Source organism: Ilyonectria robusta (genome assembly GCF_021365365.1).
Source record: "Ilyonectria robusta strain PMI_751 chromosome Unknown BGZ61scaffold_1, whole genome shotgun sequence".
Lineage (NCBI taxonomy): Eukaryota > Fungi > Ascomycota > Sordariomycetes > Hypocreales > Nectriaceae > Ilyonectria > Ilyonectria robusta.
Window position 1 is genome coordinate 5104449 of NW_025764435.1, and position 19730 is coordinate 5124178.

At 48.6% G+C, this 19730-nt stretch overlaps 6 protein-coding genes across 6 annotated transcripts; 4 read left to right on the top strand and 2 right to left on the bottom strand.

The window, feature by feature from the left end:
* The first annotated feature begins 18 nt into the window (after nucleotides 1-18).
* On the top strand, nucleotides 19-2820 carry BGZ61DRAFT_409384 (fungal-specific transcription factor). The gene is made up of 6 exons (XM_046243219.1): nucleotides 19-305; nucleotides 367-489; nucleotides 539-579; nucleotides 653-787; nucleotides 847-2088; nucleotides 2141-2820. Exons 1-6 carry the CDS (start codon nucleotides 244-246, stop codon nucleotides 2713-2715), a joined length of 2178 nt encoding a protein of 725 aa, XP_046113237.1. The 5' UTR covers nucleotides 19-243; the 3' UTR covers nucleotides 2716-2820.
* Nucleotides 2821-3402: 582 nt separating this feature from the next.
* Nucleotides 3403-5278, top strand: BGZ61DRAFT_512802 (MFS transporter). The gene is made up of 2 exons (XM_046252159.1): nucleotides 3403-4412; nucleotides 4482-5278. The coding sequence occupies exons 1-2, from the start codon at nucleotides 3544-3546 to the stop codon at nucleotides 5098-5100; spliced, it is 1488 nt and encodes a 495-aa protein (XP_046113238.1). The 5' UTR covers nucleotides 3403-3543; the 3' UTR covers nucleotides 5101-5278.
* A 498-nt stretch (nucleotides 5279-5776) lies between these two features.
* BGZ61DRAFT_526422 (uncharacterized protein) lies at nucleotides 5777-6943 on the bottom strand (the record flags this gene model as incomplete). The annotated part of the gene is made up of 2 exons (XM_046252950.1): nucleotides 5777-6197; nucleotides 6264-6943. 2 exons carry the CDS (start codon nucleotides 6941-6943, stop codon nucleotides 5777-5779), a joined length of 1101 nt encoding a protein of 366 aa, XP_046113239.1.
* Nucleotides 6944-7375: 432 nt separating this feature from the next.
* On the top strand, nucleotides 7376-9194 carry BGZ61DRAFT_526423 (uncharacterized protein; the record flags this gene model as incomplete). Its single annotated transcript, XM_046252951.1, has 4 exons — nucleotides 7376-7694; nucleotides 7757-8296; nucleotides 8450-8845; nucleotides 8902-9194. 4 exons carry the CDS (start codon nucleotides 7376-7378, stop codon nucleotides 9192-9194), a joined length of 1548 nt encoding a protein of 515 aa, XP_046113240.1.
* A 1125-nt stretch (nucleotides 9195-10319) lies between these two features.
* Nucleotides 10320-14308, top strand: BGZ61DRAFT_526424 (uncharacterized protein; the record flags this gene model as incomplete). Its single annotated transcript, XM_046252952.1, has 9 exons — nucleotides 10320-12101; nucleotides 12152-12166; nucleotides 12217-12370; nucleotides 12437-12492; nucleotides 12541-13224; nucleotides 13278-13760; nucleotides 13870-13980; nucleotides 14038-14140; nucleotides 14235-14308. 9 exons carry the CDS (start codon nucleotides 10320-10322, stop codon nucleotides 14306-14308), a joined length of 3462 nt encoding a protein of 1153 aa, XP_046113241.1.
* Nucleotides 14309-17892: 3584 nt separating this feature from the next.
* On the bottom strand, nucleotides 17893-18537 carry BGZ61DRAFT_280726 (ankyrin repeat-containing domain protein; the record flags this gene model as incomplete). Its single annotated transcript, XM_046238455.1, has 1 exon — nucleotides 17893-18537. A coding segment is annotated over one exon (645 nt), but the record flags the coding sequence as incomplete, so codon positions are not given.
* Between the last annotated feature and the right edge of the window lie 1193 nt (nucleotides 18538-19730).

Consider the following 19730-nt stretch of genomic DNA (forward strand, 5'->3'; position numbering starts at 1 on the left):
CTAATCAATCCTCAAAGACTAGAAGCGTCACCATGCTCCAATTACAGCCACGTGCCTTGTCCTAGTTCTAGCCCCGGACTTCCTCCCCCGCCCATCTTGGCGATCCAGCCTCCGCCATAGCACCAGATTGTCGTTGTCCAAATTGGACTCAAACACCAGCCGCAATTCCCATCGTGTCCACAAGACCCCGCGTTTTCGTAGAGATTCGACTCCACCGGAATATAGTCGCGTGAGGCAATCGAGATGGCGACCAGGGGAACACCGTCTTCTCAGACTGGGGAGTCCAGCACGTCGAGGCCTGTCGCGTGAGTTGGCTGTTTTCTTTTTACGCGGAGTCCATGGCTTACATGCATCTTCCCCGGCTAGGTGTCTGCATTGCCGTCAGCGACGGTCGTACTGCTCGAAGGAGAGACCGAGTTGTTCAAGATGTCGCGACGGTGGCATGAATTGTACCTACGAAGAAGCGCGGAAGATCCTGGTCAATGAAACGTGAGTCGGGTCGCCTACCCTACAGCCAAACGCAACACTGACAGTTCAGGTATTTGAGAGAACTTGAGAGAAAGGCGAGAGCCCACGATGGTACGTTTCTGTTTGTGACTTGCATTTTTTGTTTTATTATCCCATCGAATTTTACTCACACGCAACAATCTAGCGGCTTGTTCTCAGTCCCGAGAGCTAGGCATGGGCAAAGCAAGAAATTCGTTCGACGATGACGAAGACGATTTCGAGTATGAACATCCCTTGTTGGAACCCTTCACTCAACTCGGCGTCGACAAACCCTCCACGAGTAAGTGCACCTATGCTGTATCCAAGTCCCAAGCATCTCCGTCTAACAGGCACTGCAAGGCTTCAAAGGGCCCGCCTCGTCCGATCACTTTCTCCGCAGCGTGAGCAAACTTTCCGGCCTCCATGACGATGATGGCAGTCTCGATGCGAACCCCAATTTCTACGAACCGGGAGCCTTGCCGTCTCGACGAGGAGTTTTCGGTATGAATATACGACTACCGCCGTTGGACATTGCACGCCGACTCTTCGCAGCCCAATACACCTACATCGGGACCATCTTTGCCTTTACCGACCCAAAAGAGACATTTGATCAACACCTGCTCCAGGCATACTGTGGACTCCCAGACCCTGAAGACAAAGACGGTTGTCTCATTTATGCAAAGGTCCTGGTGATCCTTGCCTTTGGTCAGTTGTATTCGGTAAACCAATGGGTCGACTTTCGTGGACCTCCAGGCTTTGGATACTTTACGAGCGCCTTGAACCTGCTTCCCGACGCGCACGAAGTGGGCTCAGTTCTTTGTGTAGAAACGCTGGCCCTCGCCGGTTATTTCATGCAAAACATGAACCGCCGTGATGCTGCCTTTCTGTACATCGGAATGGCGCTCCGCATGGCCACTTCGCTCGGCCTTCACCAAGAGGTCGGCTTCAACACATCCACGGGCCTGTCTCAGGGCCAAGACTCGGCGCATGCATTGGACAGCGCCGCCCGAGAGCATCGTCGCCGAGTTTGGTGGTCTGTTTATAGCCTCGATCGCATCCTGTCAGTGAAATCCGGCAACCCCATCACCATCCAGGACGAGGACATCGGCGTGGACCTACCATCCAGGCTCCCCGGGGATCCTGAATATTGCCCTGCCATAGTACTGCGTCATTACACCCAGCTGTCTCGCATCCTTGGTGACATCCACATGACCATCTATCGAAAGGCCAGTAAATCAACGCCGAAATCCGGGAAGCGCCTGATGGCATCCGTCCAAGGCATCATCCTTACCCTGTCGAAATGGAACCGCGATCTTCCAGACGAGCTCCGGTTCGACCCTGTCAGATTAAGCATAAGTCGCGAAAGTGTCAGCACATTTGCGCATTACTATCAGTGCATCAACATGACTGCCAGGCCATTGTTATTCCACGTCGTGCAGAAGCGGCTACAGCGGATCCGAGACAGTAGGGACCCTGGGGTGAAGGAATGGGATTGGAGAGAAGGTCTATCTCAGACGACTGTGAGAGTAATAGACATGTGTATTGGAGCGGCACAAGACACCATCAACATGATGATCATTGCAGCGCAACGAGATCTCGTTGGTAAGTTCATCCTTCTGCCTTGTGATGGATATTTTATTGACATATTTCATAGCGACCTACGGCTACATGGATGGAGAGCACATCTTCTCCGCCGCCATCGTCCTTGTCATGGTCTGCGTTGCGTTCCCAACAAATGCAGCCAATACCGTGGCGATGAACGCAGGGCTAGACTTGCTCCGGGGCATGGGTGAGCGTGGAAATACCAACATGGGAGCCCGCTATGAACTGCTTTCCAACTTGCGCTCCACGGCAATGCCTGGCATTGTTGTGCATGCCGACCGCATTCGGTCATTCTCGAGCAACCTTTCATCGGCAGACTCGGTGATACACGACGGCACCAGCCACTCGCTTGTAGCCATGCTACCAATGAGCACCAGTAATAGCCAGGGAAATATGGCAACCGTCGGGTACGCGTTGAGTGACGGTAATGGAGAGATGCTCACGTTTCCGGTGGTAGACAATAGCTCTCTGGGCGAGCCGTTCTACGACGAAAACACAAGCCCAGGAATTGACATTGGTCTCTGGGAAGAAGGGTTCGCTGACCCGGCCATGGATGTGGATTTTGACCTGACACAATGGACCTCAACGGCAGGGATGAGCGTCGTGGGAGAGACGAGGGCATCTTGAAATTTGCAACTATTTCGTAATTACCTGTATCATGTATTTTTTGCTCTTAGAGAATCGGCCTGGCTGTGAATCGCGGGCGCGCTAGCGTATACAATTTACTTCGCTTGGATATACCAGTAGGACTTCGTACTCCGCGCACGCGTGCTATGATGATGAACTTGACATTCTTACTTTTGGCTTTGTTTCAGCCACTATCACTAGGGCCGGATGCTGAGGAATTCACCCAACTCCCCGTCAAATAGCCTGTCAATTGAGCTGAAGTGTGAATTGAGCTGAGGTGGCGCAGCATGGGTTCACGACAAGGGTGCGACGGCAGATAACAAACACGCTGTGGATTCCGCCGTCGCAAGGCAGAACGTCCAGCTGGTCCAATAACCAGCGGCCATGATGGCCTGATACAGTGGAAATGCCACGGTACGCACGACATCCCTGAACCAGCACGACTAGGGAAAGGACTCCGATCTAGACCAGTGGGTCTCCGCTATCTCCCACGACGATTATCACCTAGAACGGAGAAAGCCGCATGGTAGGGGTCGGTGATGAGCTCCGATCCTACCCCGCAAACGCCCAACTTTGTTCTAAGGCGTTCTGCCGTTGATGGTGGCTGGTTGCGTCCCTGAAGAGGATGGTCGGGCGGACTAAAGCTGGGGACGGGCTTCATCCGCCGCCCAGGACTGGCTGTAGATAAAGATGCCATGGTTCGCACCAGATGAGGCTAAATATCCTGCCTCCTCACTCTCAACTCCATCGGTTTTCCCTGACTCCAACTGAGAGGGCAGTAGCTGCTTTACCTGCAATCCCGGTACCCAAACCTCATCCTTGGTCACCATGACATCCATCTCGACTGCCATCGACGCTCCTGGCTCTCTCCAGGAGAAGAGTCAGGCAGACTTTGCCAAAGAACTCGATCGAGTTGACTCCAGCAAAGAACAATCGACGTCGGTCGAATCCCTCGACCCGGTTGCCGAACAAAAACTCCTCGTGAAGCTCGATGCCTTCTTTGTCCCCATCATCATGCTCGTCTACCTCACCTGCTTCCTCGACCGAACGAATATCGGAAACGTCAAGGTCGCCGGAATGCCCGAGGACATCGGCGCCTCGCCACAGGAATTCTCGACCGCAGTGTCTATTTTCTACGCCACCTATGTCGCCTTTGAGCCCCCGTGGACCATCATGATGAAGTGGATGACACCGCGGATCATGCTCACGAGTCTGTGCATTGTTTGGTCCATCGCGACAATCTTCTCCGGCTTTATCCAGAGTATCGGAGGGCTGTACGCTGCGCGTCTGGTGCTTGGCGCATGCGAAGCCGGCCTGTTCCCTGCCCTCAACTTGTACTTGACCATGGTGTATAAACGAGAAGAGCAAGCCAAGAGAGTGTCTTACTTGTTTGTATGCACTGCTATTGCAGGTGCCTTTGGTGGGCTGCTTGCATACGCTCTGCTCAAGATGGACGGTGTTGCTGGCTACGCCGGCTGGCGATGGGTTTACATTATTGAGGGCATTTTCAGCATCCTCGTTGCGCCCGTCATCTGGTTCCTACTGCCGAATGATCCCTCGAATGCCTATTTCCTCACCGACGAGGAGAAGCGAATGATGAAGGTGCGCGCAGCACAGCGGGCCCAGTACATGGGCAGCGAAGATTTCAGCTGGACGGAGATCAAGATTGCGCTGAAGGATCCGAAGCTCTATCTCAGGTCAGTCTTGCCTTTACAAACCACCTTTCACGGGAAATCTATAGCCTTTTACTAACCCTGTCAATACAGTGGCCTCATTCAATTCTGCCAAGACATTCTCCTCTACGGATTCAGCACTTTCCTGCCCTCCATCATCGTCAGCATGGGGTACACCAAGCTTGAGGCCCAGTATCTCAGCATTCCCGTCTACATCTTTGGTGGCATATGTTTCCTAGCCGTCGCTTACGTCTCTGATCGTCTATGCATCCGCGGCCCATTCATTCTCTTGACCAACATCCCCGGCATTATTGGCTACATTTTGATGCTAGCCCCCACCAGCAACGGAGTCAAGTTCTTCGGAACGTTCCTCTGCGCTGTCTCGGTTTACAATGGCCCTGGACTCAACCTTACTTGGCTCAACGTTAATGTTGCTCCCCACTACAGACGTGCGACAGCCATTGGCGTCCAGCTTAGTATGGGAAACTCTGCTGGCATTGTCGCTGGCCAGATTTACAGGACGGCCCCATACACACTTGGAAATAGCTTCTCTGTTGGTGCAATTGGTGCAGCTCAATTGCTGGTTGCTATCAAATGGTTATACATTCGCTGGTGCAATGAGAAGAAGAGGAAGATTGCGAACGGAGATATGGACGACAACAGGAAGGTCAAGACTGGTGACTGGGAGCTGGACTTCAAGTACCATCTTTAAGCGCAGACTTTGTTGACTGGTTCGATTTTTCAGTTGGAGGAGGGAAAACGTAGGCTCTTGTTCAAGAAGTCAACGGGCGGGGGCTGTTGTCTCTATTGTTGTGGTTGGGGTAAAATTTGTAGTTATCGCTGTAGTCTTAGGCCGCTTTTACATGCAAATATAATCTGCCATCTAGGTCAAATCGTCGAAGTTGAAAGTGAGAAATAGATGAGCCTGCAAAGAGGCAAGTCTAAGTGTATGATGGGGGTTAATGGAGTCAGTCTAAGAATCACGTCGACTCGTTCAGGCGACAGTATTCTGGAAAGAGTGGTCTCGTATGTGAGGACTGTAATTTCTAGCCGTTGGAGTGCTTGTTATATAAGTTCCTGAGGGGTTCTGCTGCCAGACGACATTAAGGCGAGGTTAACTTGACCTCCATAGAACCATATAGCTCCTACCCTAGACACAGTGGATTCTCTAGATAATTATTACTAGTTCAAGAGAGTAACAACAAGAACAACCAACCATGCAATCAAGCATTGATCTGCATTTCTCTGGCTATCCCTAATCTTTACTCAAGACTCACCGCATATCTAACACTTTTAATGGAGGGTGCACGAACGCAAATGTGATTTCCTGTGGACAATTCCAGCTACAGTGACTGTGCTTCGAAGATATTAAACCGCATCAGTTTAGCTCATGCCTGAGCGGGATTTTTCCACGCCAAAATAGAGACTACCAATTGTGCTATTCCAACAATAAATGAAAGAAAGCCAAAAAGCGCCGCCAGAAAGACCCCGATGATGGCGACTGTCAACGCATTTCTCTCGCTCGTGTGTCTTTCAAACCAAGAAGTGAACGAGTTCGATGGTGGGGGATTGTCGACAATTTCTCGCAGGATATCCAGCCGCTTCTTCCAATACATCAACTGGAATGGCTCCGGTACGGGGCGGATAAGTCCGTCATAGATGAGAATATCTGGGTCGAACCCTCTTGTCTTTTTTTTGGGATTAAGAACCAGTTTTTTTGCTAACTTGGCCGACTTCTTGTCAAGGGGCAGCAGGATGTGATAGATGCTGTACAACGTCTCGAGGAGTAGTTGTGGTGGCAAAGTTCCACTATCAATCGTCAACTTCAATGCCCCAGGACTTAGGCAAGTGTTGGTGTAGTATCAGGCTTCCTACTTTTTGAGGCTCGTGTCCATTGGCTCTAACAAATCGTTTCCAGACGCGTGTCGCAATTGAGCCTTCAACCAAGCAACTTGATGGAAGACGCTGAGGCATTTTGTTTGTCGATCGTAGTAAAGATGCTGAACAAGGTCGTCCGTGGGAACGATGTGTATGCCATACCTCTTTCGAAGCTTCCATACTTTGAGGGCTCGGTCCTTTCTAGAAGCAGTGTATTTCGAGTCGGCGCTGTATGGGAATGCACTTTGTACAAGCTCAACCAAGGTTTGTTCGCGACGCCACTCCACTGGGAAACTTCCGTCGCTTTCAATTTTGAACTGCTGGGAAAATGTTTTCACTGAGGCGCAATCGAACATGTATGCAATCTTGACAATCACCCTCAATGCTTGTTCGGCCTCTTCCCTGTCAGCACCAGCGAACATTTCATGGATGAGGTCAGTCTGAGACTTGTCAGAGTGGAGCCTTAACTTGGAAACCAACGACAGTATCTCTGAGTGGGATCGGAAAGCTGGAGTACCCATAGAAATAACATGATGCTCTGGGTTGGGACTGCAAGAGGTGACTTTCCCATAAAATTGACAAAAGGCTCGATATTGGGCTTCCTGAGCGTTGTCTTCGTGGCACAAAAGCCTTAAGGCATCGTCGATCTCGGTGGTGTTTGGTACCATCAAAGCCATTGCCATACGTGTATTGGCAAGGACTTTCAAGTCGTCAGAGGTAAAGTCAATTAAGGCCGCCTACTTAATCGCGAATTTGGGCAGAAATTAGGCAGCACATCTTCACGTGGTACTGCTCCCAGCCTCAATTGGCATAGCCCCAATGCATGTCAGTTGTGTTACAGGCGTTGATAGGTGGGCATACGATTATTGCAACCCTTTCAACCCATTGATGCGGGCAAAGCAATGCAGCACAGTCCTGATCTTACTCAGTCGGTCATCATAACGGTTACTACACGTCGATGAATGGTTTAAAGATTGTGCCCTGCGCCCGACAGAGCGCCCTAGCTCCAATGTTCCACCACACTCCACCTTGCGACTGTGATCTCATCTCCCCTTTCATCTCCTCTTGTTCAGCGAATATCTAAAAAATTTCCTCTATACGCGTTGGAAATGGTGGGGCCTTATCGGATTGGATTGACGTCCAGTTCAGTGTACTCCGAGCGTGGGCACTTGGAAGACGTTGCGAACCTCGCCCTCGCTAGGGCTACAGTTCCTTCACAACACCAACGAGGGATCGATCACGACAGGAGCAAAGAGGAAGAGGAAGAAGCCGTTGAATCTGAGGAGAAAGTCTTCACCGTTAGCAAATGGATTCGTTCTCTGTTCAAAGGACTCGTCGATTCCGAGTTCGAGAAGAAGATTCAAGTAACTCAGCATGACCGGCATGCGACACAAAGACCCGAGAATGATAATTGTCATGTTGCAGATGGTATGGTTTTATCAAGCCTAAAGTCTAACTCGAACTGAGAGTAGCTAATGATCGATTACAAGCCGGCCCTCCGCTGCGGTACAACTTCCGCGACGGCGTCAAGATCCCATACGTCAAACGACAATCGGAAGTCTTCTTATATCCCCGCGCCGAAATCTACATTAGTAGAGAACACAGAGCTCGCTATCCGCAGCTGGTGAACATCCTGAAACTCGCCGTGGAACAAAATGCCAAGTTGGCTAAGGATCGGAACTGGATCGTCGGCACGGCTTATTCCTTGGCTATGTGTGGAAAGGACATGAACTCAGCTGTTCCATCTGTGGTGGTATTCTGTCCTGAGGGAGACATGGATAAAGTGAAACAACTGCAGCGCACATTGGCCCAGGATCACGTTGCTGCCCAGTACGACGGCCCAACAGCTCCCAAGTTTCAGGTCTACGTTTGGGCAAGCTCGTACACGCTGTGTGGAGGAACAGACGATCAAGTCAATATTCAAATCGACTACGAACGGTCCATCTGCGGCGCTGTGGTCACCAGCCACATGTCTGGCGAGAGACTGTGCACAGTTGCCGCCGTCCTTAAAATTGGGTCTTCCCTCTATGGTCTGACTTCCGCTCATGCGTTTGCCCAACATTCCTGTCCTCCAACCACGATAGCTAATACAGAAGATGGGTGTGCTGCTGCCGGGTGGCAGGACCAAGGCTCTTCAATAGATAGCAACTAGCTGTTATGTGGGGTTGAGTATGACTTCCCAGTTGAAGGACAAATACTGGGCCTTGGCCACTCCAAGGCCTTGGAACCAACAGGGACGGCTGAAAGGCCAGTGGTATGCAGCGTTGTACGAGTTCCAGAGGACAGCAATTGGACCGATGAGGAGGCGAACCTCGACTTTGCCCTCATACCCCTTCCTGACGAAAGGCCCTGGATGAACAACTCTTACAAACTGACCTACGAGAACAGACGGACGGCTCATGTGTCTATCGACTGTACCCCGGCCAACCGACCCAGTCGATCTCGCTACGTCCGGATTCTGACGTCAAACACTGAACCGAGATTTGGCATGATCCAACCGGCTCCATCATTCGTCTCAAACTCGTCCAAGGGCGACCACCTCTGTGAAGTCTGGGTTGTTTCAGTCATCTCTGGAGGCGGTAAGGTTCAGCAGAATAGTGTTGGCAATATGTTCAATTCGCTAACATGAATTCAGTGCCGAGTATGGGAGACTCGGGGTCTCTTGTTGTCGACGTTGAAACTTGCCAGCCTTACGGGCATGTTATAGCAGTGAACCCCCTTGAAGTCTACGTTGTGCCGCTTCAAAATACGCTGCGTCAAATCGAGAAGATGTTCAACTATGATCGCGTTGAACCATTTTCCCCCGAGTCCAAGCCTTTCACCCGTAAGAGACGGTCGATGCAGGTTCGCGATGCAAGCAGTGGATGGCTTGGGAAACTTTTTATTGCTGTTTGCGAGGGATTGGTGCGCCGTATGCTCGGATTTTGAAAGTAGGCATGTGATCGCGACTATCCAATTCAATTCGGCAAGCTGGCATCTTGGAAAGAATGCCGATATATCCTACAGTTACTGTCATGGCCAAAGACGTTGGCTTTCTCACGTTTTTTCCCCCGCGTTTCAAAAGAGAGTTGCCCAGGTAAATGAAGTAGTCTAGGCGTGGTTGTTTGTAGTGTTTATATATAACTATATAACTATGAACTAGTAATAAGATATACCAAGAGGTTAGGGTGCAGCCGAAGTGTCGAAGCGCATCATATTAAGGGTTTATTGGATGGCAAAGAAGCTGGTCGGCTGCATGGCGTTACGTCAGGACCAGAGAGGGCCAGCCACGTCAGCCCTGGAAGAACTTGGCGCATACCGGGCTCTGCTGGCTTTCAATTTCTCCTTCTGTGAATTGTCACACATCTCAAGAGCAAACTGGCCCTCGGGAAATGCGTCCCAGAATTGACGCAGCCAGTCGCTGTTGCGTGTTCCGGATTAGCCGCGACACTCGAAGGCCACTCACCACCATGCCACTACTATTGCTGTTTCTCTGCAGCCTCCTGTCAGGATACCTCAGATATTGCATCACCTGCGCCTAGGATATCATTTCAACCAAATGCCGCCTAAGCGAGATAATACTAGCCTATTAGCACAATGATGCGATGCGAATACGTTATCGTGCCAAATGCCAAGATGCCACGTAGGGAGAGGGCTGCGCGATTTCGTGCTGTGGCTTGCACATTGCAGTATACTATCTTGCTCACGAGGACATGTACAGGATGGTTCTTACTCATATTACCCCGCTCTTATCGCCTCATGTAGGATGTAAATCGCACTTTGGCTTCAAAAGCAGCCGACGCGATTGGCTCGCATAGTAAAAAGAATCTTTCAGACAAGCCACAGAATCACGCGGATACAAATGCAACCAACCAGTCCTCCCATGCCTCAATCATAAGTAGGTGACGGCCACGTCGAAAGAGAGGACAAATCTCCGTTTATCCCCCTTTTGTTTGTCACAGGTATTCCCGAGGCGTGCTTCATTGACTGGCGAACGATACTGTCTTTTCAGAGAGTCTCTCAGAGACTCACGAATGATCTTAGACCTACCAAATCGCATTCAGGGTACCGACCATGGCCGGGACATTGTTCTGCAAAGTTTTCAACCGTATCCTTGCGCCGGATGAAAAGCCAATTCACCTGGCACTAGTCGGTTTCGACTTTCAACGATCCGAACTCAAGCCGCGTAGCCCATCGAGCACTTCATGCTTATTGCAGCTTCCTAGCAATGTGCAGTTTTTGCAAGTTGGTATATTCGAACTACCATCCACCTCTGACATCCGGAATCTCTTTGGAGGGTCTTCAAATGAGAAAATCGCCCATGTTGCGACTTTCAAAGCCCCAGACCCGCCCGCCGTACCACCTGACAATCACCATGACCCCGTGGCGAGAACGTCAAAAACCTCCGATCCTCTCGATCGAAATGAAGGCAAACAGCCGGTCAGGATGGAAGTTAAATGTAGCTTCGCCGGACAGTTAGCCAAGATCGATGTCAAAGATTCCGATCGATTTTGTGTCGCGGTTTCGCTTTTGAGCAATATCGAAGGGAACTCGTTCGAATTCACGCTCAAGAGCGCTCGAGATTCAGGAAATAGGGCTTCTTGGAGAGTTCGGCAACGCGGCAACTTCTCGAAGTCCATCACCATTAGCAAGGGAGCGTCAACTGATTGGATCCCGTTCATATGCGCCGTGACGAATGAGTGGCATGACGGCATGACCCTACTTGAGCAAGGCTGGGGCCGTTTGAGAGAAAGGGATTCCTCGGGCAGGTCAGCGCTATCCTGGATCGCTGGCGGGGGAAAGGCTGTGATGACCGAGAAGCTTGTACAACTTTTACAAGGTAAAGAAGAATCCATTGACGACCGGGACTCTACTGGGAGGACTCCTCTATCATGGGCCGCCGGGAACGGACATACTCAAACCGTGAACATCCTGTTGCACCACAAAGCCCATTCTGACGCTCTCGATCGCTCGAAAAGAACGCTGCTGTCATGGGCCGCGGGGAATGGGCACATTGAGGTCGTGGAGGTGTTGTTGGCGTTACCAAATATCGAGCCTGGACTGATGGACGACAAAGGAAGAACGCCATTATCATGGGCAGCAGAGGGCGGACACACCGAAGTCGTCAGCAAACTTATCGAATATGCAACAGAAGGTGACGGAAAAGAGCCTTGGGACAGATGTGGTCCAGGCCAGGAACATCCACTGTACTGGGCTGCAAAGTCAAACAAGGAAGAGCTCTTGCGCGTCATGGTAGCGGCCAGTCGATTCGACGAGAATTGGTTGCACAGATCTGCTGAGAACAACTGGACCGCTTTGGCCAAGATTTTGATCGATTTCGGCATGAACGTCGACGCGGTCCAGGTTGGGAAAACCCCCCTCTGCGTTGCCGCTGAAAACGGACAGGCCGAGGTGATCAAAACATTCATCCAGGCCAAGGCAAACAGAAACTATCAGGTGGAAGGGACAAAAGATACACCTCTCTGCTTGGCAGCGCGTCTTAAAGAAACTGGTCACGAAGCAGTTATGGCACTACTCGATGGTGGCGCCGACCCTAACATAGCAAACTCGTCTGGCTCTACGCCTATCGACATCGCAAGGCATAGCATGACGATAGCTAAGCTTGCTGCTATGGATAAAATATCGAAACTTTCCGAAGAATCGGACCCCGAGCACAAAGACATCGACGAGAAGTTCGAGGCAACGGTTGTCGAATTCTGGTACCAATCTGATGGCACCTTCCAACCTACCTTCTACGAAACAAAAGTCCGACTTGCTCTTGAGAACCCTCGAAAAACCACTGGCCCCAGTACTTCCAATCCAGCGTTTCGATGGTTTCATCTCCCGGCAAACAACGTGAGTGGATATTATCCGAAGCTTAGATCGCCTTATTGACATTCCCCTAGATGGCATGGGTTGAAGTAGGGTTACCACAACTGTAGATGTAACCACTGAGCTAACCAAGCAACAGGTCTTGATTTCAAAACTCTACGAAGACCTGTATCTAAGCCGCACACTGTTGAAGCCAGATCGTTGGGTACGGCGACAACACCATGGCTCAACGAGTCGACACCATGCCAGATTCATGCGCCCTCTCTGCCAAACCTTTGCCAGCACCCAATCTTGTATGTCAAATATGACTCGCGAATTATCGTACGAACCTCACTAACTCTTCCTTCCCACCTCCGAAGCAACAAGACCTCCACAGCAGGAATTAGGGAATAATCGAGAGAACCTCGTGCTATTCGTAAGGCTAAATACCTTTTCTTACTGGCTAGGGCTCATCAAAACGCAGATGCCTTATCTCCACTGGCATATGAAAGACTGGTGGCGCGAGGACGTAAAAGCTTTTCAGCCTCAGCCTCAAAACGCCAATCACACATGGAACCGAAGCCAAGAACTACTAATGGCATATCTCCAAGCCGAACGCCCTATCCACATCCGCCGCACATTAGATCAATATTACTACCATGCTCTAGATGAGACAGCGCAGAGGGATAACGATCAAACTGTGATGCGCTACTTGACACGAAAGAAAATTCAGCCAGAAATAATAACGATGGTCGACCAGCTGTGGCTTTGGGTCATCAGGGAAGGAACCGAGCAACCGGATACAGTCATAAGCTGCTTCCCGTACGTTGACACATCCTCCATAGGGAGCCCAGGGCGACGGTGGCATCTTCCCGATCCATTGACGAAGGTCAAGCTTCACATGCGAGACGACCCATCGGCAGTTCAATCAGCGTCCGACCTGGCGAGCCTGATCACGGCAAAGTGCTCAAGACTGTCTCTTGACATGGCAAACACTCCCCGTTTGTTGGAGTATCATTCACATGCCCCTGGAGCCCTTCGTTCCAACACTTGGGAACCTCCAGATTTCGGTCAATCTTCAGAGCATGTAACGAGAAGTACCTCTGAAGGACAAGAGCTGTGTTCGCTGCAACTTACGGAAGTCTATAACCAAGCGATTATCAATGCGGTGAGCAGACATAGTACTAAGAATTCCATGATCGATGCTTACAAAAACTCTAGAATCATGATGAAGCGACACGTTTCAAAGAATTCTCGAAATTAAAGAAAGAAGTCACTTCCAAAATCGACAAGGATATTAAACTATTGGTCGAAATGAAAGATGTGTTGGATGAGTTGACCATCATGAGCCAGTTGTTTGACGAACAGAAACAGTGCATTCAGACGATGAGCGAGTTTGCCTCGAACTTCGAGAGCGACATGTCTTTGCATGAATCTCTACTGCGCTACAAAAGGGACTCAAACTCGATCCTCGAAGAGTCCATACACTTCCCCATCGACGACAATGAGACAGATCACAGCCAGGATCAATCCGATCAAAGCACAGACGAGATTGTCGGCCCGGGAACTAGTTCACGACAACGGACCAAGTCATTTCGTGAAGGGGCAGGAAACTCAAGCGGCACCTTACTCACGAAAGAAGTCAACACCAGCATCGAAGCTATCGAAGACATGAGTAGCCGAGCCCAGGCAGTTCATGATGCGGTATGAGCAAGCATTTCGTAAATTATGATTTTTCTTCTAAACGACACAGCCTTCAGCGATCCTTTCTGAGATAGCGCGTGCATATCGAAACTGATGTTCTTGTTTATAGCTGAACCTACTCATCGATCTCAAGCTCAAGCATAATAGTGTCATAGATACCAATGAGGCGATTGGACAAGGACGCACCATGCTGATTTTCACTATAACAACTATTGCATTTGTACGAGTTCTTTTGGCGCGAAATTTCTGCAAACCGAACAGAAACTAATACATATAGTTACCGGCCTCATTCTTAGCAGCTTTCTTGGCGCTCAACATTCGGGAATTCAAAACAGACAAGCAAGGGGATATGGGACTCGGCTATGTCGCGACAATCATGTGTAAGAGAGCCCACCCAATCAGATCGTGTCAATCAAACGGTATCCTATTATTTCGCCTCGAATACACTTTCTAACAGAGTCTACCTTAATCTAGTCCCGATTTCAGCTGTGATCTCGGGTATGCTGATCTGGGGAGCCTTTAAATGGAACTGGGCGAGACCTAGGTAGCCTGTAGAGCCTACATAGGCAACAAGGCAAGACCGCCACCACCGTTGGGAACTATTTTACTGGACGATCAGCTTGGAAAATGACGAGGCACTTTATTTATCTTGATGTTCAGGGGGCTGCTTGGGGAGAGTCACTGTTATAGCATGAGAGAACGGTTAATTAAAGTCTTCTAAGAACCCTCCTTAACTTACATATCATGTCCATCAAACCGAATTTCAGTCAGTCGGGCTTCGCGTCTATTCATATCGAGACTCGTATAGAGGATCGATCCCGCCGTCCACAGCCCGAAAAGCCTTTTCTTGATAGAAGTCGTCTGGCTATCCATGCTGGCGATAGATCAAAAGGTTAGGGTGCCCTAGTACACACACACCTAGAGGGGGACTAGAAGCTCAACAGTAAAACGAAAACGCCAACAATAGTATCAACAATATAGACTATTTAGTTTTTTTAGCTTTACTCAATATCATCAGATAGATCAAAGCCATACAGTAATCTCAAACAGTAGGAATAAACAATAAGTGCTTTACCCAGCACCAGAAGAAATAGTAGCTAAATAATAAGATTATTATCTACTAGTCTCTACCTAAAGCTTCCATTCAACCCCTCTAACTTCAATCCTATTATTTGCAGTTAATAACCTTACTATCTATAATTAATAACCTTAAGATAGTAATTTTATTCTAAGTAATAGAATATAAGAAAGATTATTATCTTCTATTATTAAAAAACTAACTTTCCTTCTAATACTTATCTTATTATAATTAATTTTTAATATAGTAAATTTTACTTAAGTAATTTTTTTTAAAAATAATCTATTATATCTATAACGTGCATGATAAGCATGTGCACCAAACAAGCATGTGCACCAAAAATCCCTCAATCTCTACTCTTTCCATCTAATCAATTGTTTCTCAACTACAAAATATGTCACAGTCAAATAAAGAGGCAAATATTCTTCTTGCCCTTCAAGCTCTTCAAAATGACCCCACATTGGGCCTCCGGCGCGCCGCAGGGTTATACCAGGTCGATTACTATGCCCTACGCCGGCGACAGAATGGCATTCCTTCTCGAGGCGATTGGATCCCTAAATCACGAAAACTATCTGATCTAGAGGAACGAATCATTATTCAGTTCATTCTCGACCTAGATTCGCGAGGATTTCCCCCACGACTGCGTGGTGTAGAAGAAATGGCTAATCGACTACTCGCTGACCGCGACGCGTCACCCGTTGGCAAGCGCTGGGCTTCCAACTTCGTCAAGCGACACCCAGACCTCAAGACGCGATTTTTTCGTAAATACGACTATCAGAGGGCCAAATGCGAAGATCCGACTATTATTCGCAATTGGTTTTCGCTCGTGGCGAACACAATCGCGAAATATGGTATTACCCTTGCTGATATCTACAACTTTGATGAGACTGGCTTTATGATGGGTATGATCGCAAGCGGAATGGTCGTTACAGGCGTAGAAAGGCGTGGAAGGCCGAAATCAGTGCAGCCTGGAAACCGGGAATGGGTTACAGTTATCCAGGCTATCAATGCGGAAGGCTGGGCGATCCAGCCGTTCATCGTGGTTGCGGGCCAATATCACCTTGCCAGCTGGTACCAAGAAAGCAACCTCCCGGGCGATTGGGCCATCTCCACGACCAAAAATGGCTGGACTGACAACGAGACGGGTCTTGAGTGGATTAAGCACTTTAATCTGCACACAAAGACCCGATCAAATGGTCGCCATCGCCTTCTGATCCTCGATGGGCATGAAAGCCACCACTCGACCGACTTCGAGACATATTGTGAGGAAAACAACATCGTCACGCTTTGTATGCCACCTCATTCGTCTCATCTACTCCAGCCTCTTGACGTCGGGTGCTTTGGGCCGCTCAAAAAGGCCTACGGTCGGGAAATAGAGCATTTGATCAGATGCTCAATAACCCACGTTTCAAAGACCGAGTTCTTTCCGGCCTTTTACGCTGCCCACCAAGCCGCTATGACAGAAAACAATATCAAGGGAGGTTTTAGAGGGGCCGGGCTTGTTCCTTTAGACCCGGAAAGTGTTATATCAAAGCTTGATGTGCAGCTACGGACTCCGACACCTGTTGAGGACGATGCGAGCCTCCCCGACCCTTGGGTCTCAAAGACCCCAAAGACCGTCCTTGAGGCTAGCTCTCAGTCTGAATTCCTCAAAAGACGAGTTGAAAGGCACCAAAGCAGCTCCCCGACATCTATTTTTGAAGCGATTGAGTCGCTTTCTAAGGGAACGAGGGCAATAATGCATCAGATGGCTTTAATGAAGTCTGAAATCCAGATCCTTCGACAGGCGAATGAGACCCTTAGTAAGCGGCGCAGAGCAAAAAAGACACGCCTCCGTAATGGAGGAAAGATGACTCTAGATGAAGGGAGGGATTCAATTGAACAGAAGGATGTTGATGCGCAGGTAGTGGCCGAATCGTCGAGAAATCGTGGTCAAGGAGGGTCGGCGCGACTGAAGGAAAGGCATTGTGGAACATGCGGCAAGACCGGGCATAACGCAAGAACATGTCAGATAGTTGTTGCAATATCTGGGGAAGAGCATAGTGGTTGATTTTAATTGATTAGATGCTTTGTTGTGTTTTTTTGCTATGTTTTATCTTCATGGTTAAGTGAAAGTGGTGCACATGCTTGTTTGGTGCATATGCTTATCATGCACGTTATTATAAATTCTAATTTTAATATAATCTTAAATTCTCTTAAAATTTAAAAAATAAATTAAAAAAATAAAAATTAAATTTTCTTTTAAATTTTTTTTTAAAAAAAATCTATTTAAGCTATTATTATATTATCTATAATATCTAAATAAAAGCTAATAAATTATATTAGCTATTTTTAAATATTATTTACTTTTTAATAATAAGATTAAAATTAATAAATAAGAAAATTAAATTTTTATTTATAATCTTATTTTATATATCTAAATAGAAATAGCTATATTTTATAACTTAGCTAAAAATATTAATAATCCCAATTTAAAAAGTTAAATCTTCCTCTAGAATATTACCAGGGCCTAATATAACCCCTAGTTCCAGGAGCTATTATATTATATTGGGTTGGTATAGATGCTAGTTATATAGGGTGCTGGCTAGAGGGGGGATTCGAATGACTTAAATAGGTTATCATAGACGTTGGGGATCTCGGGGCGTTCTAGAGGTCGGGTCGTGGGAGTTTTCAGTGCATTCATCAAGGTTAGACTGGGTCGAAAAAGTTAGACAGAATTCCGACAGAGAAGAAAAAAGCAGCTTGAAACCCAAAACTTGGGCCTTGGCAACTGTGACGTGCGCGCAACGAAAATGCAGTAAATTCAAACACTAGGTTCCCTCATCGAGGGACAATGTAGACTATATACCTAATCTATTTAAAGAACGATAGTAACTTGGATAGACTAAGGGTTCTAGCAATTAGAATAATAATTTGCATAATACTCTACTACATATACTTTGCATTCCCTACTTACATCGTCTACACCCCCTCGAAATACCCTCTGATCAAGCCTTGTATGGCAAAATATCCATTTGCCTCTGCCAGCTCGCATGCCCTTTGGCCATTCTGTTGATCCTCCCCTCCACAACCGGCCTCATAATCAAGAAGAAGTTGGGTTATGTCAAGCCTACCATTCTCTGCCGCACCCTCCAAGGCAGTTCTTCCGTTATGCTCTGCAGGCTTGGCATTGACATCGGCGTCATGTCGCATCAAAAACTCGACAATTGCGCCAAACCCATAGATGGCTGCGTATTGCAAGGCCGTCGCCCCTCCCTCTGGATCTGGCGCGGCGTTGACTTTGGCGTCGTGATCGACGAGATATCTCGCTATATCGAGTGATCCGTTCTTAGCGGCATGCTGAAGCGCAGTACCACCCGGATGGCGCTCAGGGTGAGGTGCAGCATTGACGTCGGCGTCTGCTCGAACCAAAACTTTCACCCAGTCAAGATCTCCCTTGGAGGCAACAACTTGCAGGCAGGTAGTTCCATCGAAAGAGGAGGGCGGTGCATTAACGTCAGCTCCGTTTTCGATAAGTAGCTGTGCAATATCAAAATGCTCCCCCATGAGAGCAAACTGTAGGGCCGTCGCGCCACATGTTTCGTTACCTGGCGCATTGACATCGGCGCCGCCATGTAGGATGAGAAATTCAGCCGCCTTGAGATAGCCCAGAGCTGAAGCGACCTGCAAAGCGGTTGCTGCGACTGAATCTCTGGGGGGCAGGCCCATTACCGAAATTCGGAGTTTGGTGTCGACATCGGCTGGTTGTATTCCATAGTCAAACAGAATCTTGATCATGTCGAGAGGGACGCGAGGATCAGCCAGACACCCGAATGCCTGGTAATCTAACGGTGATGGGCGGATTCCAAAATCAAGCAACAGCTTCAATAGTACCCGATCGCCTTCACGCACCGCATGGTGCACCGGGGACATCAATTCATATTTTGACCTCCATATAGGGCCATGTTGACCATAGCCAGCCTTCAACAGGTAGGATACGATATCATATCGTTCGTCCCAACCTTTGGATCTCGTCTTGGAAACTTCCGAAAGCGCTGCATGTAATGGACAAGGATATTTATCATCCTGATCTATTGCAGTTGTCGCGATTCCTCTTTTCAGGAGGTCGTCGACAAAGACCGGGTTCCGTAGCTTGATTGCCTGTATCAGAGCCAGGGTTTCAGCATCGCTGGTATTTTTACCGGGTGTCGACTGAGTTATGATTCTTCTCAAAACAATCTCAATGATTGCTCGACTCAATCCGTACTCGCAGTCTGCGACTCTAAGTGCTAACGCGTCCAGGGGGTCTGCTCCCGCATCTAGGAGTGCTTGTGCCGCAAAACCTTGAAACCTGCTTTCAACGACGGGGTCATAAATATGAGGTTTACGAATCTTTCCGAGACGATCACCACAGAAAAGAGCTGCCAGAGGAGTGAAGTGGTTTTCAAACCCTCGGACTGTTTCAGTTGGAGTTGGATGCGCGCCAACTTCAATCAAAGCGCGACACACTAGCCAGTTGCGTGAAAGTGAAAGAAGACATGCCACAAGTGGTACGACGCAGCCACAGGTGCATAGGGCGCCTCCAAGATTGTAGATCCTCCGGAAATAATTTTTGTACCGCTCAGAGTGCAAAGCTTCCGAAACCCCAGAAGCATTCGGATTCGCGCCTCTTGCGACAAGACGGTGGATCAAATCGGGGTCTCCATACTCAGCTGCGACCACCAAGACATTGATACGATGTGCATGACCACATTGACATAGTCCGAGATCGATTTCAAGTTTGGCATCTCGAGCAAGAAGGAGATCAATCATCTCATTGTTGCCTAGCCTAATTGCAGCACAGAGTGCAGTTTCTGAGATGTCTCCGTATTTCACTACGTCGTTGACGTCAACCCCCTGATGAATGAGATATG

Bases quoted from the DNA above. Each gene is read 5' to 3' on its own strand.
- BGZ61DRAFT_409384 (XM_046243219.1), top strand. From the start codon at position 244: ATGGCGACCAGGGGAACACCGTCTTCTCAGACTGGGGAGTCCAGCACG. The intron at 490-538 runs GTGAGTCGGGTC...CTGACAGTTCAG, and splicing joins AAGATCCTGGTCAATGAAAC to GTATTTGAGAGAACTTGAGA. The intron at 2,089-2,140 runs GTAAGTTCATCC...CATATTTCATAG, and splicing joins AGCGCAACGAGATCTCGTTG to CGACCTACGGCTACATGGAT.
- BGZ61DRAFT_512802 (XM_046252159.1), top strand. From the start codon at position 3,544: ATGACATCCATCTCGACTGCCATCGACGCTCCTGGCTCTCTCCAGGAG. The intron at 4,413-4,481 runs GTCAGTCTTGCC...CTGTCAATACAG, and splicing joins GATCCGAAGCTCTATCTCAG to TGGCCTCATTCAATTCTGCC.